The sequence below is a fragment of the Arachis ipaensis genome, chromosome B9 (genome assembly GCF_059453495.1).
Source record: "Arachis ipaensis isolate K30076 ecotype BB chromosome B9, ASM5945349v1, whole genome shotgun sequence".
Lineage (NCBI taxonomy): Eukaryota > Viridiplantae > Streptophyta > Magnoliopsida > Fabales > Fabaceae > Arachis > Arachis ipaensis.
The window spans coordinates 33,672,507-33,698,134 of record NC_142444.1 but is presented as its reverse complement, the minus strand read 5'-3'; the positions used below and the strand labels follow the sequence as shown (position 1 = coordinate 33,698,134).

Below are 25,628 nucleotides of genomic sequence, written 5' to 3'. Positions count from 1 at the left end.
GTCTAATACAATAGTAAAAAGTCCTATTTATAATAAACTAGCTACTAGGGTTTACAGAAGTAAGTAATTGATGCATAAATCCACTTCTGGGGCCCACTTAGTGTGTGCTTGGGCTGAGCTTGAATGTTACACGTGCAGAGGCTCTTTCTGGAGTTGAACGCCAGGCTGTAACGTATTTCTGGCGTTCAACTCTGGTTTGTGACTTGTTTCTGGCGTTTAACTCCAGACAGCAGCGTAGAATTGGCGTTCAACGCTCTTTTACGTCGTCTAAACTCGTTCAAAGTATGGACTATTATAAATTGCTGGAAAGCTCTGGATGTCTACTTTCCAACACAATTGGAAGCGCGCCATTTTGAGTTCTGTAGCTCCAGAAAATCCACTTTGAGTACAGGGAGGTCAGAATCCAACAGCATCAGCAGTCCTTCTTCAACCTCTGAATCTGATTTTTGCTCAAGTCCCTCAATTTCAGCCAGAAAATACCTAAAATCACAGAAAAACACACAAACTCATAGTAAAGTCCAGAAATGTGAATTTAGCATAAAAACTAATGAAAACATCCCTAAAAGTAACCAGATTCTACTAAAAATAATGCCAAAAAGCGTATAAATTATCCGCTCATTAGTATACATAGATGATATTCTGGTAAAGACCACCAAAGCTGAGGACCTCATCGGCAACCTAGAGAACGTGTTCGCCTCTCTTTGGCGACACGGCATGAGGCTTAATCCGCTCAAGTGCGCCTTCGCCATGGAAGCTGGGAAATTCTTGGGGTTTATGATAACCCAAAGATGAGTAGAGGCTAACCTGGAAAAGTGTGAAGCAATTCTACAAATGAAGAGCCCGGGGTGTGTAAAGGATGTCCAGAGGTTAGCAGGAAGACTCACTGCGCTATCCCGCTTTCTCGGGGCGTCAGCTGCTAAGGCTCTGCCATTCTTCAACTTGATGAAGAAGGGGATAGCGTTCGAGTGGACCCCGGCGTGTGAAGAAGCCTTCAAGTACTTCAAGGAGACAATCTCGGCAGCCTAAGAGCGGAGAAGCGCTATACCTGTACTTGGCGATCACCGATGAGGCGCTGGCGGCGGTCTTAGTGCGTGAAGAAGGAAAGATCCAGCAACCGATCTATTTTGTAAGTAAAGCACTACAAGGAGTGGAGCGGAGGTACAGTAAGCTGGAGAAGCTAGCGTATGCCCTCCTGACCTCCTCCCGTAGGCTACGACAATACTTCCAAGGACATCAGGTAATCGTCAGGACGGATAAGGCAATCTGCCAAGTACTCCAAAAACCCGACTTGGCGGGTAGGATGATGACTTGGGCTATCGAACTATCCCAGTACAACTTACAATATGAGCCCAGGCATGCGATTAAGGCTCAAGCCATGACTGACTTCCTGGTAGAAGTGACAGGAAACGCTTCTGAGACACCAACCACACGGTGGAAGCTCCATGTGGACGGAGCCTCCAACCAAACGTTTGGGGGAGCAGGGATCATTCTGGAAAGTCCAACCGGAGTCGTATATGAGCAGTCAGTCAAGTTCGAATTCCTGGTATCGAACAATCAAGCGGAATACGAGGCTCTTCTAGACGGCCTAGTTCTGGCAAAAGAGGTCGAAGCCACTAGACTAGAGATATGCAGCGATCCACAGGTCGTGACTTCACAGATCAATGGGATGTACCAACCTAGAGATTCACTATTGTAGAAATATTTGGAGAAAGTCAAAGAGTTGAGCAAGCAATTCGAGGAAGTCACAGTGAAGCACATTCCGAGAGAGAGGAACACACGGGCAGACCTTCTATTAAAACTGGCAAGCACAAAGCCAAGAACGGGGAACCGATCTCTCATTCAAGATTTGGTAAGAGAACCAGCAGTGGCTTTGCACTTAACCCAGGCAGACCCGATCACCAATTTCTTGGAAAGCGACAAACTCCCCAGTGACGAAGAATTGGCAAAGATGCTAAGGAGAGAAGCGGCCAAGTATGCAATCTACAAGGCCAGTTGTTTAAGAAAGGGCTTAGCCAACCCCTATTGAAGTGCCTGTGTCCCGACCAAACGGACTATGTGCTTAGGGAAGTTCACGAGGGATGTTGCGACTACCACATCGAGGGAAGGCCTTAGCCAGAAAGCTCGTCAGAGCTGGTTATTACTGGCCCTCAATGATGGCAGATTCTAAGGAATTCGTGAAAAGGTGCAGAAGATGCCAGGATAACGCCAACTTCCACAAGGTGCCAGCGGCTGAACTGAGCCTGCTGATGGCCTCCCAACCATTCTCGTAATGGGGAATCGACCTATTAGGACCCTTTTCAGTTGGGCCAGGGCAGGTCAAGTACCTAATAGTGGCCAATGACCATTATACTAAGTGGATAGAGGCCGAGCCATTGGCCAGCATATCCTCGGCTAATTATCGGAAGTTTATGTGGAGGCAGGTAGTAGCCAGGTTTGGAGTTTCCAAGGCCGTTATCTCGGATAATGGGACGCAGTTCGCCGATAAAAAATTCAGAGAATTCCTCGTCGGCTTGGGCATAAGGCAGAAATTCTCATCAGTTGAACATCCCCAAACTAACGGCCAAGTTGAAGCTGCGAATAAGGTCATCTTGCAGGGTCTTAAAAAGTGACTTGACCAGAAAAAGGGAGCATGAGCAGACGAGTTAGCCTCGGTCCTCTGGTCCTACCACACAACTCAGCAGTCGTCTACCGGGGAGACCCCCTTCCTACTCACCTATGGGGTAGATGCAATAATACCCGTTGAGATCGGTGAACCGAGCCCACAACTACTCTTGGGAGGAGTCGAAGAAGCTGTAGAAAAGGACTTGATGGACGAAGCTAGAGAGATGGCCCACATATCGAAAATGGCGTTGAAGCAAAGGATGGCCCTGTGTTACAATGCCAAAGTACTCAAGAGAGAGTTTGAGCAGAGCGACTTGGTCCTACGACGTAACGACGTGGGACTCCCGACACCTGGAGAAGGAAAGCTGGTGGCGAATTGGGAAGGCCCATACGGGGTGAAGGAGGTGCTCAGCAACGGTGCCTACAAGTTGGAACGGCTGGGTGGCAGGAAAGTCCCAAGAATGTGGAACGCAAGTAACCTAAGGAGATTCTATTCCTAGCTGCCGAGGCACACTAGGCGAGCAAGCTTTCTACCGGGTCATCCGGTTTAGTAAGACTCGCATTGCTTTATGTTGGATTATTTGCCTTTTGTTTACTTCATGATCGTGTTATTTTAGAATTTGTCATTACTTCATGGTCATATTATTTGAGACTAGTTGTTTTCAATTAAGCTGTTTATCGATTATTCGTCATCCCTTGGTCTTGTTTTCAATATCTAAACTAATCAAGTCACCTTGCCAAATAACTAGCGCAAGAACGACACGGTGTCCCGGGATTGATCACCCCGGGAACCACTAAGCGACGAGCACCGCAACAAACGGCTATTGAAACGATAAGAGCCACGGCCTAACTTAGCTAGTTACCAACGAAACGGTAAACAAGTATAAATGAACAGCTAATTACCAATAAAACGGTAAGAGAACGACAAGCAAATCGATTACCGACAAAGCGGGAAACAAACATTTCATTTTAAACCAACAAAACAGCAGTCAAGTTTACTACAACAAAGCATTCGAAGATCCACATAATACAAAAAACCAAAGTACAAAAACAAGACCACATCACTTCTTCGGCATATCAACAATTTTGCCATCCTTGATGGTCTTGAAAATGCCAACCGCGGAGGTGTCAAAGTCGGGAGGCTGAAGCTTCACTTGAGCTTTGAGGGCCTCCTCAGTAATCAAGATGGCGCTCTTCCCTTGCTTCACGGTCTCTTTATACTTCTTTTTTAATTCAGTCATTTCATTCTTGGCCGCGGTTGCCGACACAAGGGCCTCATCGCGCTCTTTCTCGACCTCCTTCACCCGGCCTTGAGAAGCGTTGAGCTGACCCTCTAGAGTTAGCTCCCGCTCAGTAAACCACGCCACAACAGCATCGGAGGTCTTGACGTTCTCCTTTGCCCTAGCTAGCTGCTCTTGAAGTGACTGGACTTTAACTTTGTATTTGTTATTATCTTGAATAGAGGATTCGAGCCTATTTTCCAATGACTGTGTCCCTACCAGGGCGAATTCCACTTTTCTCACTATGGCGGCTCCCCAGAGCAGGGTACGGTACATCCACCTAGCCTGCAAAGGGAGATCCCCACCATGAAAGAAGTCCTCCGTGTCCGGGAGCAGTTGGGAATCATTAAATTGTCCGGCATCGAAGTTCTTCTCTATTACCGTGAGAACTCCCTCAAGGCTAGAAGACGGCTTCCTCTTCCTCGGGTTGTTAACAACAATTACCTTTGGGTCCTCCACCTCGAACTCTGGTTGGGGATCCAGGCCACCGCTACTCCCGATCACCTCACCCTGGGTGGGTTGGGATTGAGCTCCGGCCTCGATGGGATTGTTGGGGGGCACCTCCTGGTTCTCGGCAGCCGGTTCATCGATGCTATCGCCAACAAGAAAGGTATTGAACAAGGCATCAAGCCCAACTTGCTCACCAACCATTGATACTGAAACAAAATACAGAAACTAGTTAGTCGTTAAGCCGGGGGATTAAGCAAGGATAATAACACAGATACACTACTAAACGACTACCCACATATATAATTCCTGACCACATCCTCACCACCCATAAGAAGATGAGGATTAACGTGATTCTTCCCAAAAATGGCTAGCAAGACATCGGCAACCTTCTTGTTCTCGGAGGACAGCCCCTTGTACGTCACCTTGGTAAAGGTATTCGCATCCACCCCAAAGCTCCAGTAGGTCGAGATGCGGCGTTCTCCCTCCAGCGTCAACCAAAAGGGATGCCGACCCTCGGCCGGACGAACCTTGAAGTATTTGTCCTTGAAACCATGGTTGGAATCCTCGAATAGGGCAAAGATCCTCCGACCTTGAGCCGACTGGAAGGACATAAAGCCTTTTTTGGCCTTCCCTTCCTTGGAAGGGTTTGTAAGGGTAAAAAGAAATAAAAACACCTCGACGGAGGTCGGCAGCTCCAAGTATTCACAGACCATCTCGAAACAGTGGATCGAAGCCCAGCTGTTCGGATGCAATTGAGACGACGCTACGTCACACCGGTTGAGTAGCGCCATTTGAAAAGGGAAAAAGGGAATACGCATTACCAGTTGGGTGAACATCGCCTTGTAAAAACAGATCCAATTGGCGATCCAAGGGGCGTGCAGGTTTAGTTGGTATATCCGCTCGTGAGCGGCAGGGACGAAGACCTCGTAATTGGCTTCTTCGTCACTCCCACCACACAAGTAGTCAGCTTGTCGGAACTCAGTAAGCTCCTCTAGGTCCATCTGGTTAGGGGAATCCTTCACGTTCGAAGTTACCCAGGCGTACCAATCATAAGGTGCTCTCACAACGGAAGCCCGCGCAACAGGATGTTGGGCCATACCTACAGTGGGGGCACTACTCACACTTAGTCAAAGAGATCGGGGGATCGGGGATGGCCCAGAAACTACAGTTTTCCTATTCGATAGCTACAGTCAAACAAAGGATAAATCTATGGCCAAAGTAAAGCCTAAAAAACCAACATTCTAGAATGGTAACCTCCCTAATGCATCTACCTAACACTAACGCCATGTAATCCAACCAAATAAACAATACACGTCCGGAAGCAAAACAGGAAAGCAAGTAGTATAACAGCAGAGCAAAGCTATTCAGATAGATAACTTACCAGGATAATAGTGATGATCGAAGGGGGATGAAAAACTGAGAGAGATTTGGGCAAAGCAGGGATTCACAGCAAGAAACTTGGAGAAGATGAGAGGAAACGGAAGAAACGTAATGATAGTGGAAGAACTGGACGCGAAAATGAAGGAAAACCAAAAAGAAAACTGACGCATGAAGAAACGCGAAAGACAAGGGCATAATTGTCTTTTCACGCGGGGTTTAAATCAATCATCAATGGCATTAAATGTTCGGCGCAGAAATCAAGGTGACGTGGGATAATTCCCCTAGGCGACGAGCCTCACTCGCGCGTAGGGGGCACGCCCTCACCACAACTAACGGCAGCTCGACCAACCGACAACATAGGAAGGGGAGCTTAACGTGCCAACAACGGCATTCATGACCGTAGTAGGAGCGTTGGGGACACTGTTACGGCCCAGTCCAGGTTGTGTTCTGACCGACCGGCTCGAGCGGCTCAATAAGGTGGATATTCAAACTAGCTTTACTTTTGAACATATTAGGAAAAAAAAAAGAAAAATATTTTGGCATATATAAGAGGTAACATATAAGGAAGAGGCTTTAAGGTCTCAACATATATATATATATATATATATATATATATATATATATATATATATATATAGTTTTCAAATCTAGGATATTCTTATGGCTTAAAAATGTAGGAAAAAAGTCTGCTGCAAAGCGGAATATACAAGATAGGCTCGATGTAGAAAGATTACAAGGTAGGCTGGTATTAGAACGACGAGTATATCATTTGCACACTAAACTCATACCAACTTTAGAGCTTCAGCTGCCTAAACTTCAACATGACATAACTTCGCCATTCCCAACCATACCATATTAAACAGATTCTCCGCGAATTCTTAACCTCATTAAACACTCCGCAACCCACTAACAGGCACAAGTCTAACATCAACAAAACTCCTTCGCAAGAATCAAGCTCCTCAACATCCTGTGACGTTGCACACTTATAAACTCCAACTTTCGCGTCCGCACAACGTATCCTAAAGAACTAACATATCTCTTGCTATATTTAACGATCGCACATGTCACCAAAACAAGTCTCAAGTCACTCAAAAGGATAGAAGACCTCAGAGAAAGGACAAGCAACAAGGACAATGTTCACAAAGATTTTTACGTTTCTCTTTGATGCATCAACAAGTCCAAAGTTACATCAAAGAATACATGAGCCAAGAAAATGAGTTTAAACAGCACAAGGCAGATATCCAAGGAATCGCATATTACTCTAAAACAAGCTTGAGTTACCTAAAAGGATATCAAACTTAGGAAGAGAAGAACAAAATTTATGGATGGGGTTCACAGGAATTCAAGAGAATGTTTAAGAACGCTATCAAGTAGAGAATAATTCAGAATGTAAGGTTCGAGACAAGAACTTCAAAAGAACCAAATTTAATCAGAATGAGATATACATAAGATGCAAGACATGAAGCAAAAGAACCAAATCGCATCTTAAAAAAAGTAGATATCTCAGGGAATTCAAGTAAACGTATGCGGTTAAGATCAAATGAAAATAGCATATGCACAAGGAACAAGATTGGGGAATAATTAGTTCACTTTCCAAGAAAGAAACCCCAAATAAAACTTCAAGATAAACCATGAAAGAACAAGATACGTGACCGAGCAACCCCGAGATGCAACTTCTAACGTTTCCAAAACCCATAATTTGCATCACCGATTAATTCTATTTTGTCTATGACAATCCATTAGTGTTTCCGTATACACATGTCATCAGTATTAAGTTGGCCAAACCTAATATCATGAGAAATGCAATGGTTGACTAACAGCATTAATCGATAGACAGTCATGCATATAAAATTCAAACTCTTGTCATTAGGACAAGTCCTATTGCATGACAAACACTTAGTGTATGCAGTGAAGCATAGTCAGTCCATTCCCAAGGCTCTAACAAGAACGAACTGTTCTGATACCATAATGTAACACCCTAACTTTTAGCACCTCATGATCGTACTAAAAGTCTGAGCTCTATTAACCTCTATTCCTTTAATTATTTACTATGTTTATTTAATATTGAGCCTTCGCGAATACAAAATGAAACTTTAATTAAGAAAATGAAATAGTTTTTACTTTCACTTACTTAATCACAAAGATATATATATATATATATATATATTCACATAGCATGATATACATAGGCTTATTCAAATACCCTCAAATACAATTCCTAACCCTCTAAAAAAATAAAAACAATAAATAACGAGGGAAAAATAAAATCTAAGAAGTCAACTTGTAAACAGATTCTTCTATACTCTTGTAGTTCCGCACTAAGTCTTCGCGCCTGTAGCTGAAAGGGGTAGAAATAAGGGGTAAAAATTGGGGAGTTCCTAGTAGGGTCGGGGTGTATAGTTATATCCATTTTATATATACTTCGTCAGCAACAACAATTAACAAAGTACAAGCCAATTCAACAATTATAAAACACAAAACCCAATCACAAGCACACACAATCATAGAAAACACACTCACAAACAAATGTGCGCAAACAAGTATGATGCATGTCTATCCCTAGTGCAGGTAATGATCTCATTTGTCGGTTTCGACCCGCTCCCGACGCAACTCAGCAACCCTTGTCTGAGTTTGGTTTCCCGTGTCATAACCTCTGTAAGAAACCTCTGTTTTACAGGTGCGACTCTCTTGAGCCGATGTATACAAACATAACCTCTGTAAGCAACCTCTGTCTTACAGGTGAGGCTCTCTCTAGCCAATGTATGTAGCGATAACCTCTGTAAGCAATCTCTGTCTTACAGGTATGACCATCCCCTGAATTGGCCGATGTATCTCTGGAAGCAAATCTCAGTGGACTCACCACCATATCTCTGCTCGTTTTCAGTAGGTAAACAATCATCTCTGCTCGTTCTTTCTTTCTTTTCTTTTCTCTACTCTCCTGTGGCAGAGGTTCTTTAGATTCTTTTAATCTTTGATCTCTGCTCTTCTGTGGCAGAGGTTTCTTTAATATCCTTCTTTCCTCTTCTTTTCTCTCTTCTTCTTTTCTTTAATCTTTTAATCCTTTATCATAACTCAACTTCATATTCTTCCCTCGCCTTTCCCTAAGTGTCTTATGAAAAAGAATTATATAACACTTTAATTAAAGTTTGCATTCTCTAAAGCTTTTAAGATCACTCTGTTTGCTCTTCTCTGACTTATAATAATATTAATAATATCTCTACTAATTAATATTCGTAATAAAATATTAATAATAATATAAATAGAATAATTTAAATGGTAAATAAATAATATTTATATATTTTCTTAAAAACTTAGCTCATAAAACTTTATTTTTAAACTTCTATTAATTACTTTCTAAATCACGAACTTTTTAATATTCTAATTTTAACCTTAATATTTTATAAAATTATATTTGAACCCTCACTTATTTTCATATTTATAAAAATAACCTGAACTTTTATAAAATACTCATTTTTACGCTTGAACTTTATTTATTATCCAAAATACCCAAAAAAATTATATAATTATAATATTAAACTCAATCTTTTCATAAAAATACAAGTATATTTCCTCAAAAATAATTCTTTTTGGTTGATTATTTTTTTCACTAAGAACCGAAATCCTCCTTATTTTCTTTTTAAAATATACATTTAAATCTTAATCCGTTTATGAGTTTTACGGTTACCGATTTTTCACAACTTTTAATTTAATTCCTCGGGCATTAAACCTCACCTACTTTGTTCAAAAACTAGCACAATGACAGCCCCAAATTAGCCTCATTATCACAGTTTGGGCAGCACAAACATAACCAAATCACAAGTTTAATCACATATAACAATATATCAACAAAATTCAATATAAAGTCAATCAAACTCCATCAATAATCAATCATAACAACCATTCACTTATCCAATACAAATTTAATCGGTGAGAATTTACCAAAACCATACCTCCGTAAGAAATGAAAATACTCGAGGTTAAGGAGAAGCTTTCTGATCGGGATGTCGAAAAAGCAAGTGTCAAAAATCGTTTGTACCTCCTAGAACTCCAGTTGGTCGAACTCAAGTACTTTCACCAATCAAAAGTGGTAGGGAAGTTACGTCACCGTCAAATTTCACCAATCAAAAGTGGCGTCAACGTGTAGAGGAGAAGAATACGAACACTTTTATTAGATTAAATTTTTTATTAGAGTTACGGATCTCAAGAAATCGAAACCGAAAATTTTTGGAAAGTTCACAGTTTCTTTCTTTTCACCCTCGGTGCTATCTCTTGTACCATCCAAGAATGAAGCATGCAATGCTAATTAAGTGCTAATAATCATGATTTATTTATGAAAAAGGTTATATATATATATAATATCCACTTTTTTTTCTTTTTTTTAATTAAAAATATTAATTATTTAAATTAAAAAATATATATAATTTTTATTATTTATAAATTATTAAAATTATAGTTTTAATTATGTAAAATATTTTATAATAACAAAAATATATAAGAATATGAATTTAATTCAATTCAAATAGTTATAAATTAATTTAATTATTTTTAATAAAATAATTTTTAAAAATAAAAAATTTTAATTTATAAAATAAATTATAACCTATTTATATTTATATTTTTAAAATTGAGGGTCGTTACAAAATATGTCATCAATTTCTCATGACAATTTCATCATCAATTTTACCATCAATATGGTACCAACTACAATTTAATCTCACTAATCAAGTCACTCATATCATGTATACAAGTTTCCATCTCAACCTCCAAAAATCACCAACCACATACATAATAATACAATCCATTTTAACCAACCATTAACATTAACAATTCAAATTCTATCCTAGGGTCACTAACCTAAGTTTTCACATTATATTATATTTTAGATACAGAAACTGAAACCATACCTTAGCTCCACTTCCAATTTCACTTTTTCTCAACTTTCAAGATTCCAAAACCTCACCAACATATTTTCAAACTTATAGCTCCACTTCAAAACTTTCCAAAACCTCAATCAAGCTCCAATTTACATACACACACTACCTATTCCACAATATCATATCCAAATATAACAACTCAATAACTAAACACAAGACTTCAAGTATTTCACTTAGGGTTGAGAATCTTACCATATCCAAAGATCAATGGGTTGAGGCTAAGCCTTTCTTTCAAGTTAATTGGATCCATAACAGCAAAAACTTAAAATCTCAATACTTTTTATCCAAAAATTTTGAATTAAATGGCTAAAGAAATTGAAATGAAATCGTGGTGAATAAAGTTGTGAGCTTTGTAAAGCTCGACGCCACGGTCACGTGGCCGCAAACGGTGCAGCGATTGAAGCTCCGAATTAAAAGTTATGTCACTTTGAATCACAAGTGAAGGTTTGTGCCAAAGGAAGAGTGTTCTTTCTTTCTTGCTGCACTTGCAGCATTTTAGCATGCAACTAGGAGAGAGAATGATCTAAACTCACTCTATTAAGTGAGGGAGTTGGGCCGATGAGCTCGGTTCGGATCCGGTTCATTCGGTTTGGCCTGTTTGGCCCAATCTTGAGCCAAATCCTTTAAAATTAGTGTCGAAATTCTTGTTTTAATTTTCTCTATCATATTAAACTATAAAAAGCATATTTCTAATTTTCTAAAATAAATTTTAATTTGTGATTTAATTATGCATTAATTAACCAGTTTTACATTTTGTATTTTAATTGCGTTGATAATTGGGTTTGCAAAGTATAAAATTTGCTCACTAAAAAGCATTTCAATTACATCGTTTTTATATCAGTAAAATTATTAATCATCGATAAACAGAATTGAATAATAATACAACAATTAAATCTCAGATTAAGTAAGTTGTTTTAACTATTTTAACATGTACATAAGACAACAACTGTAGATTTTTAATGTGCACCTAACCCTATAAACTACATCTTCCTTTTAGAATGTCAACTATAGTATCCTGAAGGACAAAAGTGAACATGCATTAGCAAGATATTAAAATATGGAGTTAAAATTAAATAATTATTTTTGGCTCTTATCTTTTTTATTTTTTTTTCATTATGATAAAAACAAATACTCATTAAAATTGAATTATATGCTTTATCAGTTCAATTGATAAATAGTACCTCGATATAAACTAACATTTTATGTGAGATACATGTTTATCAATCAATTTTCTTCGTTTTGAAATTCATAATTTGATAAATACTCAAAATTTAAATAATTTTGTGTGCAGGTTTACGTGCCTTTTTTAATTTCATAAATTCATCTAGTAAAAATAAGATCTCTTCTCAGAATCAAATGGAGAATATTAATCCAAACATGTGTAGAGTGTTAGATGCTGAGTCTTGTACTGGTTCAAGAATACAAAAAAATAGAATCTAATTCACAACTTATAAATTTGCTATCTTAACTATTAAAATCATGACACATTTGCATACCAACATTGCAAGTGAAAAGTATCAAAAGTTTGCAAAGTACTATCAACCATAGATCATAGCTCATAGCCATACATGCATGGAATGCAACAATGATCACAATGTACAGATGCAACTAAATGTCTACAATTGACATTTTAATCAAAAGCAATGCATTAAATCTAAAAGAAATCCAAACCCCAAAAAAAGTCTCAGTAAACATACCTTCATGAGCCCAAAAGTCTTAACTTCTTCACCAAATTTTATGATTCTTTGTTCAACATGGACAATGGCAATTGTTCTTGCTCCTTGAAAAGATTAAATTATAACGAAGTTGAGGTAATATTCTAGAAAATATACGTTAAATCAATATGTGACTTTACAATATTCAAGAACATTCCAAAACAGATTTTCATGAGCACTAAACAAAGTTGATAAAAATATATAAAAAATTATGTCGCTGATTGAAAAGGGAGGGGCAAAAAGCAAGAGTGACTATTGATGTGAAATAATTTTATAATAAACAATGAGTCACTAATAATTCAAATTAATAATATGCTTAAGGAGAGAGTAAAGTCAGTTGAGACCACCGTAGTAGGGTGTCATGATTTGTAAATCTCACTGCAAGGACAGCTGCACAGTTTATTTTAACCACAATCCTTTCTCATTAAGCATGTCATATTTCCTTTCTTTCCCTACCATCATCTCCTATTTTAATAGAGGGCTTTCTTATTTCTGATGTCTACCTAATTGAGGTCACATATAATCTGCATAAAGGGATCTCTGTAAGCTCTATTTCATATGTATAATAACTTTTTATTCATATTATTAATATTTTCCCTTATAAAAAAATCCATTCTTCGTCATTACTGCAATTATTAGAAACTTAACCACTTCTTAAGAGTTTTAAGTGATTCTCCTGGAAAAAATCTCATAAAAATTTTAATTAACAGCAACAAATAATAAAGTAATTATTTTTTAATCAATTGTGAGGTCAAATAGATGAGTTGATTAACAAAAAAAGATGCAAAAATGCTACCTTATGCTATATCTAAAAGTATTATGCATAACAAAAGTTATTAAATACTCACATTCAGCATTGGCATTGGTTCTTAAAAAATAAATCAACCAAATCAGTATAAAAATATTTTAATTACACATAGTCTTAGGTAATATTTTTATCATAAATAAAAAAAAATCATTAGTAAAAAATGGTAATATATCATATTTTTTAAATAAGCAAATGTTAAAAGCATCATTGAAGATAAATTAGTATCTAATATTCGAAGACACGTTACCTTTTGACTATTAGTGGAGATTCAAATATTTCTAAGACTTCATGGTAAACGATATTTTTAGTTGCAGTAAAATTGTTAGAATTATCATGAGATATTACAATCTTGAGTCCGTCTTTGGTGGTGACCCGTGAAATTGCGACATAAAATTGTCCATGTGTAAAAACTGGTTGTTTCAGAAATAAGCCAACATGATTTAGAGACTGTCTTTGACTTTTATTTATAGTCATTACATATGACAAAATCAGAGGAAATTGTCTATATTGAAACTTGAAAAGTAACTTTGCATCTGATGGAGTTAATGTCATTCTAGGAATGAAGATCTTTTCACCTTGACTATTTCCCGATAAAATTTTGGCTTCAATAATCTTATTTCCAAGTCTCGTGACAATTAATCTAGTTTCATTACAAAGTCCAGCAGAATGATCAATATTTTGAATTAGCATAATTGGACAACCTTCTTTAAATGATAGCTCATGATTTGGAAACCCAAAGGATTTTATTGTTGCCAAAAATTCTGGTGTATGTACGCAAACAACTGTGTCATCAGTTCATTCTTTAAAGCAAGGTGAATCTGAACTCATATATGTTTTCAATTCATTTGTATTCAAAGATAGCATGTAATCATTAATCTCTTCAACACTGTTAATAGTTAGGGCTAAAATTGCTCTACTTTGCAGGTGATATGAATTTTGACAATCCTTTAGATAGTCACTATATGTAGCCTAAACAATTGCCACGACTGAATCGCCAAGAGTATTGACTAATAGTTCAGACGATATGAGAACTAAATTGCTCCCATCATCAGAATTTCCAAGCTTCCCATCTCCAAGATCAAGGATCAATTTTGCAAATCTTTTTGTTTTCTTAGTGCTTTGTCTTTTATTTGAAGACTTTAGTCGCAAGTTTTGAGTCAAATTTAATATCTGACAGTTACGCCACAGGTAAGAAGAATTTATAGATACATTGACAATATCCTGCCTAGATCCTTTTGTAATAACGGGAAGAGTTTGTTTAAAATCTCCACCAAAACAACTATTTTTTCTCCAAACGGCAAGATTAAACTTGATTCATTTGTATGCTGAAGGCCTGAAGTAAGCCTCTCATTGTTCGGTCAAGTGCTTCAAAATAAAACTTATTCATCATTGGTGTTTCATCCCAAATAATAAGTTTTATTCTTGAAATTAATTCTGCTAACAAACTGCCTTGTTTAATGTTGCAAGTAGAAAATTTGTCAGGAATAAGAGGAATTGCAAATCTTGAATGAGTAGTTCTCCCTCCTGGTAACAAAAGAGATGCTATTTCACTGAAGCTACAGTTAAAACTATTTCTCCTTTAGATCTAAGAGCAGCTAAGAGTGTTCTCCAAAGAAATATTTTTCCAGTACCTCCGTATCCATATAGAAAGAAAATATGACCGTTATCTGAATTTGTAGCTTTAATAACTTGGTCGTACATATTCCGTTGTTCTATTGTCATTTGAGATAAGTATTGTTTGTGCTGTTCAGCTAACAAAACATGGTTATAGTTAAGTTCATCTAATATTAATTTGTTGTATAGAACATCTTGTCTTCTGAGATTAATGTTATCTATATTTGGATATGGCATTGTTGAGAATTCTCGAAGTGACTTTCCATTGCTATTAAGTATGTCCTCAATTTCAATGAGAGTTAGTTGCAATAACTCCTCATCTGACATGACCAGATCTAAAAAATGAATAAAAAAGACATATTAGTAGAAATTAAACTAATCTATTTAATATCTACTTTTTAAATATAAATTAGTTACTGTATCTATAAATATAGTTTTTTTAATAGTGTAACACCCTAACTATCAAAAGTCACGCTTCCGGCTGCGCCACTCTAATAGCTCAGTTATTACGACAAATCTTATACTATTTAATACTAAAATATGAGTCTGTTTACCGAACCATTCGAAAACATACACTCATACATATTAATATAAGTTACAGTACTCATCGAAAATACATACATATATATATATATATATATATCAACATCCTATCCCTCTTACAAAAACTAGCAAAGCTAAAGGCGAGGGAAACATAAATACTAAAACAATAAAAGAACATCGTCTAACAGAAAAGAAATAAGCTCTCCCGAACTTCGTCATCTGTAACCTGAAAAAGAAAGGACCTGTAGGGGAGTGAGAACATCATCCTCAAAAGGGTTCTCACTATAGGGTTGCAGAATTACTATAACAAGATACGCGAGATAACATCGTTAGAGTGATTAATAACTACCTTATGCATCTTTTCAAAAGTAAAGGGTTACTATACAAATATCTGAAATCTTTTCTGAAAGAGGAAACTGCTCATTACTTTAAAAATTTAAAAGCCTTTAGAAAAGGGTTTATCTATGCTGAACCAGATTAGTTTTTCATATTTTTCTAAACCAGGAACACAAAATCGAAATCAACCATTGACCTATCTCATATCAACCACGGCCCTAGGCCCAAACAATCCAACAGCAGCCAATCCACCACACTCCAGCAGAGTTTCAGTCACAAACACAAGTAGGAAAGTTCAAGCACAAACAGACAGTTACCGCAAGTAGAACAATTAGCAGATAATCACAAGTAATCACAAAGACAAACCAAGTACAATATGCACACTCAAACAATGTCACATAGATGCATATGATGAATGCCTGTCCTAGTGGCTGATGATATCATCTGTCGGTTATAAAGCCAACCCGACAAGTCCTGGTAGCTATCCATTGGACTGTCCCTCTGTCGTGTATCCCCAACTCGAGTTATTCACAAGAGATAATTATAATTCACATCCAACACCCTCACTGGTGTATGTTCACGGGGGCGAGTTCATCCGAAACTTTCACAGTGTCCGGCCACACTTACGACATAGGGTCAACAGAGTATCAAGTCTCAACCTAGAGCACGTGGTGGCTAGCCACTACTTCTACCCAGGGAAACTCGTATCTCAAATAGTTGGAAGTGCAAAATCACAATATCAATATCTCAGCATATATGCATTTATTCTCAGCCATAAATCAATATTCATTTCAGCCATCCTGCTTAAATTCATGACTCATAGTCAGCCATCTGGCTCACAACATATTCCGCAATCAGCTAAAATTCATTATCATACACAGCCATTCCGGCTCATAACAAAATAGCACTTCCACCATCCAATATCATCAAATTCATAAAATCAGCATTCAAGCTATAAATCACTTTTTCTCAATTCACTTCACTTCGAAATCAAATTTCAACTCTTTTCAGCCTTGGCTTTAAAGTTCCCATACCTCAAATCATCTTAGGCTCATAAGCCCCTTTTACTCAAAGTAAGTTTCCCTTTTAAAAACAAAGCCACTCTCGGCATCCTCTTTCCAAAACTTTCAAAACCATGGCAAATTAAAGATCTCTTTTGAAATGTTCAAAATCATCCATCCAACAACGGGATTTTATAACAAAAGTTCCTCGGCAGTGTCTCAAATCTTTAGGGGAGAATAACCTAACTCATTTCCTCAAATTCACTTAAAATCATTAAAACCTTGGCTTCCTGATATGAGTAAATAGGATCTAAGCAAACCGAGTCATGTAATCAATTACTCCTTTCAAAGCCGTTTCCTTTACTTAAACAAAACCAGCTTCAACCCCATGATAAATTCTAAAGCATTTCAAACTGCTAAAAAATTATTTTAGTCTTGCAAAAATTCAGAATTCAAAGAGTACTTAAAACTTTTTCCAAAATATTTTAGAATGAAACTTGTCAATAGGCGTTCAGGTTCTTTCAAAGTCACTGAAACTCCTCTAATTGAAATCCTCAAGTCAAATTCAAAGACATAACCCTTTTCACATTAAAACAGCCTTAAAACATAATATTCATCTAAATAACTTGCTCCCAAAAGAGATACAATACTTTTCTTAAGAAACAAGACTAAATCAAAATTTCCTTTTTAGTAATTCATTTCAAAAGCATAAGTCATCCCTTTCTTAATAATTCAAATAAAATAGTAGAAGTCTTTAACTCGTAATTTTCCAGATAACATTTCAATAAAGTCCCGGATTCTACTGGAATTTCGGCAGCACTTCCCCTAAAACTTGGACTCTGCCACCCTTTCCATGTCCCATCCAAACCAATCCACAATCCCTTTCAATGGTCCAAAACCCAAAATCAGTTCAAAAGCCAACTGAATCCAACATTCACCTCATTTTCATATCTCAAGGAAATCGGCTCAAGATCAAATCATTATCAACTTATTAAACTCATTTCTAAAACTTTTAAAGAAACAGTTCAGCAACAACCCATTTATCAAAACCAAATAATAATCAGAAGTCGTCTCAAGGTCAATCTTTATTAACGGATTAAACTTATTTCCAAAACTTTAAAGATACAATTCAACAACAATCAATTTATCAAATCCAAACAATAACCCAATCAAACATATAATCACATTCATCCAAAATAGCCAAATAATACATAAGACTTGTACAATAACTAAAAAGTGTATTTCTCACATCGCCATCCATTTATAACAATCCCAAATTATAAAATTGAGATTTTAGAAAAGCCCCTACCTCGATACGTCGAAACCACAACCCAAACTCGCTAACTGAATCCTTTCGTCTCGACCCGAATCGACTGCAACCAAAACCTTAGCTCCACTTGCTTCTTCAACAACCACAACGACTCTAATCACAACATATAATAATCAAGACTCGACCCCACGTTACCAAAACTCAGGTTCATTAACCAACACAACAAAATACTAACGCGAGGTTATTCGAAACATAATTACTTACTGAAATCACAAGACGACGCAGCTGCGATTCTGAATCGACCTGGCAATAGCTCCGACATTAACCTTAAGTGACAGTCGCGAGCAAAAGAATCGAAACGAAACTTAAAGCTCTTACCGGAGACTGTAACAACCACGCGACGTTAAAAACCTTTCCGGAATTCCAAAAGAACCGAAACCAAACTTAAAGCTCTTACCGGCGGTGGAACTCCGTGGCAGCAGAGGCACTCCGGGCAGCAGAGGCTCTGCCCGAAGCTTCGGTAGTGGTCCCGGAAGTCACAGAACCACTCCCGGTGATCAGAATCACAGAGACGCAACTCCCTTCTCTGGCAGCGGCACCTGCGGTGGCCTGAACCCTTTTCTGACTGCGGTTCAGCTTACCATCATCAGCAACGGCGAGCTCAGATGGTGGCAGTGGCGACGGCCATTCCGACGGAAGCGACACGACGGCAGCTACCAGACATGCGCGCCTTCTCCCCTCCGACCATGGCTCGCATCTTCTCCCTCTCCTGTTCGTGATTCGAACGGCGGCAGCAAGGAGGGAGACGGCGAAATCCAACGAAGCTGGCGGCGAGGATGCGACGGTCCCGAACAGAGCGGCGGCAGCGAGCTAGGCGTGTAACAGCCCACACTCACTCATCAAAATATGTCATGCTAGGAAGAGGTATCCACACTCTTATAAGGCATGCTTCGTTCCCCTCCCCAACCGATATGGGACCTTACAAATAGCATGCAAACTAAGATAGTGTATATGTCTATATTGACTTTAATATTGAAATATACCTGGTAAGTTAAACATATTTATATGATTATGCAAAATTCCATCTGATAATAGTGTCCAGCATTTCTCCCAAATGACTTATGGTTGTATCATTGAGTTTGACCATAATAGGGTTACAAAGAGTTTCCGTAAATATTGACCTAAACCCCAATAACTTGCTTCTTTAATTGCATCAACATATTCTTGATCATCGTCTAATAAACCCCGTGCGTAACATGCATCTCTATATGAAGAGTAAATAATATTGTTGTAGGTTCTTAGATCCTTGAAACTTCTTGGGCCCCTTACAATCATTAGCATTCTCAAGTAGTATAATTCACCAGATGATGGTGGTTGATGAGAGAACTTTTGTGTGGTCTAGAAATTTGCGGATAAATCCTCGTTGCAAGTATAGTTTCTAAACCTTCAAAAGTCCTTTTATACAAACGTTTTGGTTGTCACAAGTAACAAACCCCTTTGAAATTGATAACTGAGTATTCAAACCTCGGGTCGTCTTCTCAAGGAATTGCAGGGAGGTATGTTCTTATTATTGGTTATGAGTTTGTAAATTGGGGTTTTGGAAGTAAGGTGGGAATATGTTATATGACAAGTAAAATAAAATAATAATAATAAAATCTCTTGACAAGGTATAAGAATTGGAATTCCTATCTTAGTTATCCTTATCAGGTGTGAAGAGAATTGGGTTTTAATCCCACTTGGTCATCCTTTATTAAACAAAGGAAGGTTAAGTGGACTGATCAGCTTGATTCTCAAGTCCTAGTCAACTCCTGTGGAGAGACTAGTGTTAGAGCAATCCTAGCTCAAGCAGAATCTGCCAATTTCAATCACTTGCTAAGTTTGATAACTCAAGTACTACCAATCACTTGACCAAAGCCAAAAGGGAGAAAAATATCTAAATTAAATTAAAAGCATCAATATAAATAAAGCAAAGCAATCTTAAATCTGAAAATACCTCGAATTACATTAACAAAAGAAATTAAATATGGCATAGATGTTCATAAATTAAATTGAGAAAATAAATAAAAAGAACATTGAACCTGGGATCGAGAGTCACTCCTAAAACTAAGAGAAATCCTAATCATAATCCTAAGAGAGAGGAGAGAACCTCTCTCTCTAAAAACTACATCTAAATCCTAAAATTGTGAATATTGAAAGCTTGTTCATGTATGGATGCATTCCTCTACTTTATAGCCTTCAATCTGTGTTTTCTGGGCCGAGAACTGGGTTGGAGACAGCCCAGAATTCGCTGGTTGCGAATTCAAACTCGCTGAATTTTCGTCACTGCAACGCGGCCGCATGGATCACGCGGTCGTGTCACCTAGTGTCAGGGCAACTATGGCATATTATATATCAAATCGAAGCCCCGAACGTTAGCTTTCCAACGCAACTAGAACCGCATCGTTTAGACCTCTATAGCTAAAGTTATAGCCGTTTGAGTGCGAAGAGGTCAGGCTGGACAACTTAGCAATTTGTCCAACTTCTTGTATTCTTTCCACTTTTGCATGCTTCCTTTCCATCCTCTGAGCCATTCTTGCCCTGTAATCTCTGAAATCACTTAACACACATATCAAGGCATCTAATAGTAATAAGAGAGGATTAATATTAGCAATTATAAGATCAAAGAAGCATGTTTCCAATCATAGCACAAATCCTGGGAAGGAATTGTAAAACATGCAAATAGTATGAATAAGTGGGTAAAGAGTTGATAAAATTCACTCAATTAAGCACAAGATAAACCATAAAATAGTGGTTTATCAACCTCCCCACACTTAAACAATAGCATGTCCTCATGCTAAGTTCAAGAGAAACTATAAAGATGAAGAGGAATGTAAGAAAGTATGAAATGCAACCTATCTATATGAATGCAACTACATGCAAAATGATTCTACCTACTTAGTTAAAAGTAAACAAATCCTTCAAGAAGAAATATGAATTGGATTTCACTAATTCAAATCATGAAAATAAAGTACAAATAGACTTGCAAGAAGAAAATAGCTCATGAAAGCAGGGAACAAGGAATTGGGCATCGAACCCTCACTGGTAGTGTATACACTCTAATCACTCCAGTGTTTTAGGTCCGATTCTCTCAATTCTCCACTAACCTTGCTTTCTAAGGCTTGCTCTTCATCTAACAATCAACATAAATTTAATGCATAAATACACAAATCAAGAGGTCTTTTAAGGGTTGTAATGGGGTTAGGGTCAAGGTAGGATTGTCTTTGGCCAAGTGGACTAAAATCTGAATCCTTAATTAACTTAACTTTCCACCTAACTTTAGACAATCCATGTAATCACAATACAAAAATTAACTATCCATCAACCATATTTTCCACATTATTCATGATTCTAATTCTAAGTACCGTACATATGCATTGCTTTCACCACTTACTTTGGGGCATTTTGTCCCCTTTTATTTATTTGCTCTTTTTCTTTTCTTTTTCTCTCTCTTTATATATATATATATATATATATATATTTTCCTTTTCTTTTGTTTTTCTCAATGTATATGATTAATTTTTTGAATGCATGAACATGTCCTAAATATTTCTTTCACATTTTTAGAAAATTCTAACATACTCAATTCTCAAACCAAATATTTCCAAACCCAATTTCCCACACTTAAATCATAAGCACTCTCACTAGTCTAAGCTAACTAAGGATTCAAATTAAGGATATTATTGTTTTTCGCTTAGAGTTAATGATGTGCTAAAGTAAAGAACAAAGGGATAAAATAGGCTCAAATTGGTTTACAAAGGATAATGAAAGGTAAGGCCATATGGGTATGTAAGCTCAGTGAAACAAAGGCCTCAATCATGTAAGTGCATGCATACATCAAACCATGGAAATATAGAATTAAGCAAGACAAAGATCACAATTTTAGAGAAAAAATACACACTAAAAATAAAATATTGGTTGATAAAATGCAACCAATTCAAATAGGCTCAAAATCTCACAGGTTTTGTGTGTTCAAGCTCTAAACCATGTTCCAGTATAATATTTCTTCAAACAAGTGTAACATTTTATTTAAATTAGTGAAATGCTCTAAAATGTTTCTTGAAAAAAAAAATATTACTTCAACCAAGTGGTAAAATATGCAAAAAAATCAAATAAATATGCAATTAAATATGCAAATGCAGCAATTAACAAAGAAAATATTGGTGTTGAATTAGGAAATAACTAACCCATGGAGATCGGTATCGACCTCCCCACACTTAAATATTGCACCGTCCTCGGTGCATGCTAAGATATACAAGTGGATGGGTTGCTTCAACTGGGGCTCTCTTTGTTCCTTTCCTTGCCGGTGATTTGGGAGTGGCTTTCTCTTTACCCTTCTTGGTGGCCATCCTCAAAAGGGAAAAAGAAAGTGACTGTTAAAGCTAAGGGTTACAGCAAGGAAGAGAGCGTGAAAGGTGGTAATCAATGCACAATAAAGAAGAATGACGTTAACACACGCTCATGAGTACATGTGAAAAGTCATCAATGGAAAATAGCTAGTGCATATGATAACAAGTGAATGCAAGGTATTTATTGGCTTGCTGGCAAAGGCATGAGTAGCATAGATCAAGCATTCAATGTCCAAGTTAGATTACCAAGTCTTTCAAACTAACAACATGTTCCAAATAAATTTCTAACACCAATGAAAATAATGCAATGAATGAAAGTATGCAAATAAATTAAAATAAAAAAAAAAAGAAAAAATAAGAAGAATGAGAAAAGAAAGAAGGGAAGAAGAAGTAAATAAGAAAGGAGGGAGGAAAAATTAGGATTGGGGAAAAAAAGATAAGATTTTTGGCTGATATGGATAAGCTGTGCGGCGCAAGCGACGCGGACGCGTGGGGCACGCGGTCACGTGACTTGCGCTTTAAGTTAATCGACATGGTCGCGTCGGTCACGCGGTCGCGTGACACGTTTTATGCTACTGGCGCAAGGGCAGCCTCACACTCGCACAACTTTCTGTTCAAAATATTATTTTGCCAAATATTAGGTGACGCGATCGCGTGGGTGACGCGATCGCGTGGGTGACGCGATCGCGTGGGTGACGCGATCGTGTGGATGGCCATTTTTGGAAAACGACGCAGCCGCATGGGGCACGCGTTCGCATTGGAAGGCTTGGGCTTCCAGCACGAGTCCAGCCCAATTCCAGCTCAACTTTCGGCCATACACCTTTGTTACGTCGATTTTCATGGCACGCGGCCGCGTGGGGCACGCGGTCGCGTAGGAGGCCAAAGTTCCCACATGACGCGGTCGCGTGAGCGACGCAGTCGCGTGGGGTCAAATTATGCTAAAGGCGCGCCTCCAGCCATGCTTTCGCGTGACTCTCTGTTCAATTCTTTTCTCCCCAACGCACTAGTGACGCAGACGCGTCAGCGACGCTGCCGCGTCGCGTGCGTGTTTTTTCTCTCTTTTTTTTTATGTAAGATGCAGAATGCGATGCTTAATGTGAATGCTATGCATGATTCCAGGTTCAATAAAATAAAATAAAATTCAAAAACAAACAAAACCAGATAAAATAAAATTAAAAAAAAGAACGATCATACCATGGTGGGTTGTCTCCCACCTAGCACTTTTAGTTAAAGTCCTTAAGTTGGACATTTGGTGAGCTCCCTATTATGGTGGTTTATGCTTGTACTGATCCAGGAATTCCCACCAATGTTTGTACTTCCAATATCCTCCGGGGTCCCAAACTAGGCACAGAAAGCCTTCAAGTAAGTTAAAACAAGTGACAAGACCCCAAGAGTGTTGATTTTTGGGATGAATTCTGGGGTCCCAAATCTTGCTTTTGCACCCGTCTTCTTGTTGATTATCATGATTCCATCCGGGTAGCAAGCAATCTGAATTCTCACTAAAGCGGCCAAACAACTTCCTAGACCCATTCAGTTGAGCTTTACACCAACCTTTGCATTTAAACTTTAAGCTTCCAACTATAATGAACCTTGCAGGACAATTCTTACCACTGACCATCTTCCTCTTACTCTTAATGCCACAAAGAGCTCTAAGTTGACCATCCGTCTCCAGTAGCCCATATTCAAGTGGAATTAGAAAGCTAAGGGATATGAATTTTACCCACTTGAATGTTGTGAAGGATGATGGCAACTTAGGAGAAGGTATTTTTAATGAAATTGCAAGCTCCTCTCCCTTGTGGTCTTCTCTGATAATTACCACGTCTTTGCACACTTCTTTAATACCAACCTCTTCCTCTTGGTAGCTTTCTTCCGATTTAATCTCCTCTTCATTGCTTTCCAAGGGCATGGGAGGTTGTGCTTCTTCTTCTTGAATCTCCATCTCTTGATCAACTTCTTTCAAGTCTTCAACTGTGATATGCCTTGGAGGTTGTACACTGATGAGCGGATAATTTATACGCTTTTTGGCATTATTTTTAGTATGTTTTTAGTAGGATCTAGTTACTTTTAGGGATGTTTTCATTAGTTTTTATGTTAAATTCACATTTCTGGACTTTACTATGAGTTTGTGTGTTTTTCTGTGATTTCAGGTATTTTCTGGCTGAAATTGAGGGACTTGAGCAAAAATCAGATTCAGAGGTTGAAGAAGGACTGCTGATGCTGTTGGATTCTGACCTCCCTGCACTCAAAGTGGATTTTCTGGAGCTACAGAACTTGAAATGGCGCGCTTCCAATTGCTTTGGAAAGTAGACATCCAGGGCTTTCCAGCAATATATAATAGTCCATACTTTGGCCAAGAATTGACGACGTAAACTGGCGTTCAACGCCAGCCTTCTGCCCAAATCTGGCGTCCAGCGCCAGAAAAGGATCCAAAACCAGAGTTGAACGCCCAAACTGGCACAGAAACTGGCGTTCAACTCCACAAATGGCCTCTGCACGTGCAACACTTAAAGCCCATCCCAAATACACACCAAGTGGGCCCTGGAAGTGGATTTATGCATCAATTACTTACTCATGTAAACCCTAGTGACTAGTTTATTATAAATAGGACCTCTTACTATTGTATTAGGCGTCTTTTTGACCATCTTTGGATTACCTTATGATCCTTTGATCACGTTTTAGGGGGCTGGCCATCTCGGCCATGGCTGGACCTTCACTTATGTATTTTCAACGGTAGAGTTTCTACACTCCATAGATTAAGGTGTGGAGCTCTGCTGTTCCTCAAAGATTAATGCAAAGTACTACTATTTTCTATTCAATTCTTCTTATTTCGCTTCTAAGATATCCATTCGCACCTAAGAACATGATGAAGGTGATGATTATGTGTGACACTCATCATCCTTCTCCCTTATGAACGCGTGCCTGACAAACACTTCCGTTCTACATGAAATAAGCTAGAATGAATATCTCTTAGATCTCCTAACCGGAATCTTCGTGGCGTAAGCTAGAATGATGGCGGCATTCAAGAGAATCCGGAAAGTCTAAACCTTGTCTGTGGTATTCCGAGTAGGATTCAATGACTGAATGACTGTGACGAGCTTCAAACTCGCGAGTGCTGGGCGTTAGTGACAGACGCAAAAGGAGGGTGAATCCTATTCCAGCATGATCGAGAACCGACAGATGATTGGCCGTGCTGTGACAGAGCATGTGAGCATATCTTTCACTGAGAGGAGGGGATGTAGCCACTGACAACGGTGATGCCCTTGCATAAAGCCAGCCATGGAAAGGAGTAAGACTGATTGGATGAAGATAGC

The 25,628-nt window shown here is 38.1% G+C and overlaps 1 protein-coding gene across 1 annotated transcript; it reads right to left on the bottom strand.

Moving 5' to 3' along the window:
* Positions 1–14,710: 14,710 nt before the first annotated feature.
* On the bottom strand, positions 14,711–15,109 carry LOC107615338 (uncharacterized). The gene has a single exon (XM_016317414.2). It carries the CDS (start codon positions 15,107–15,109, stop codon positions 14,711–14,713), a length of 399 nt encoding a protein of 132 aa, XP_016172900.2.
* Positions 15,110–25,628: the final 10,519 nt, after the last annotated feature.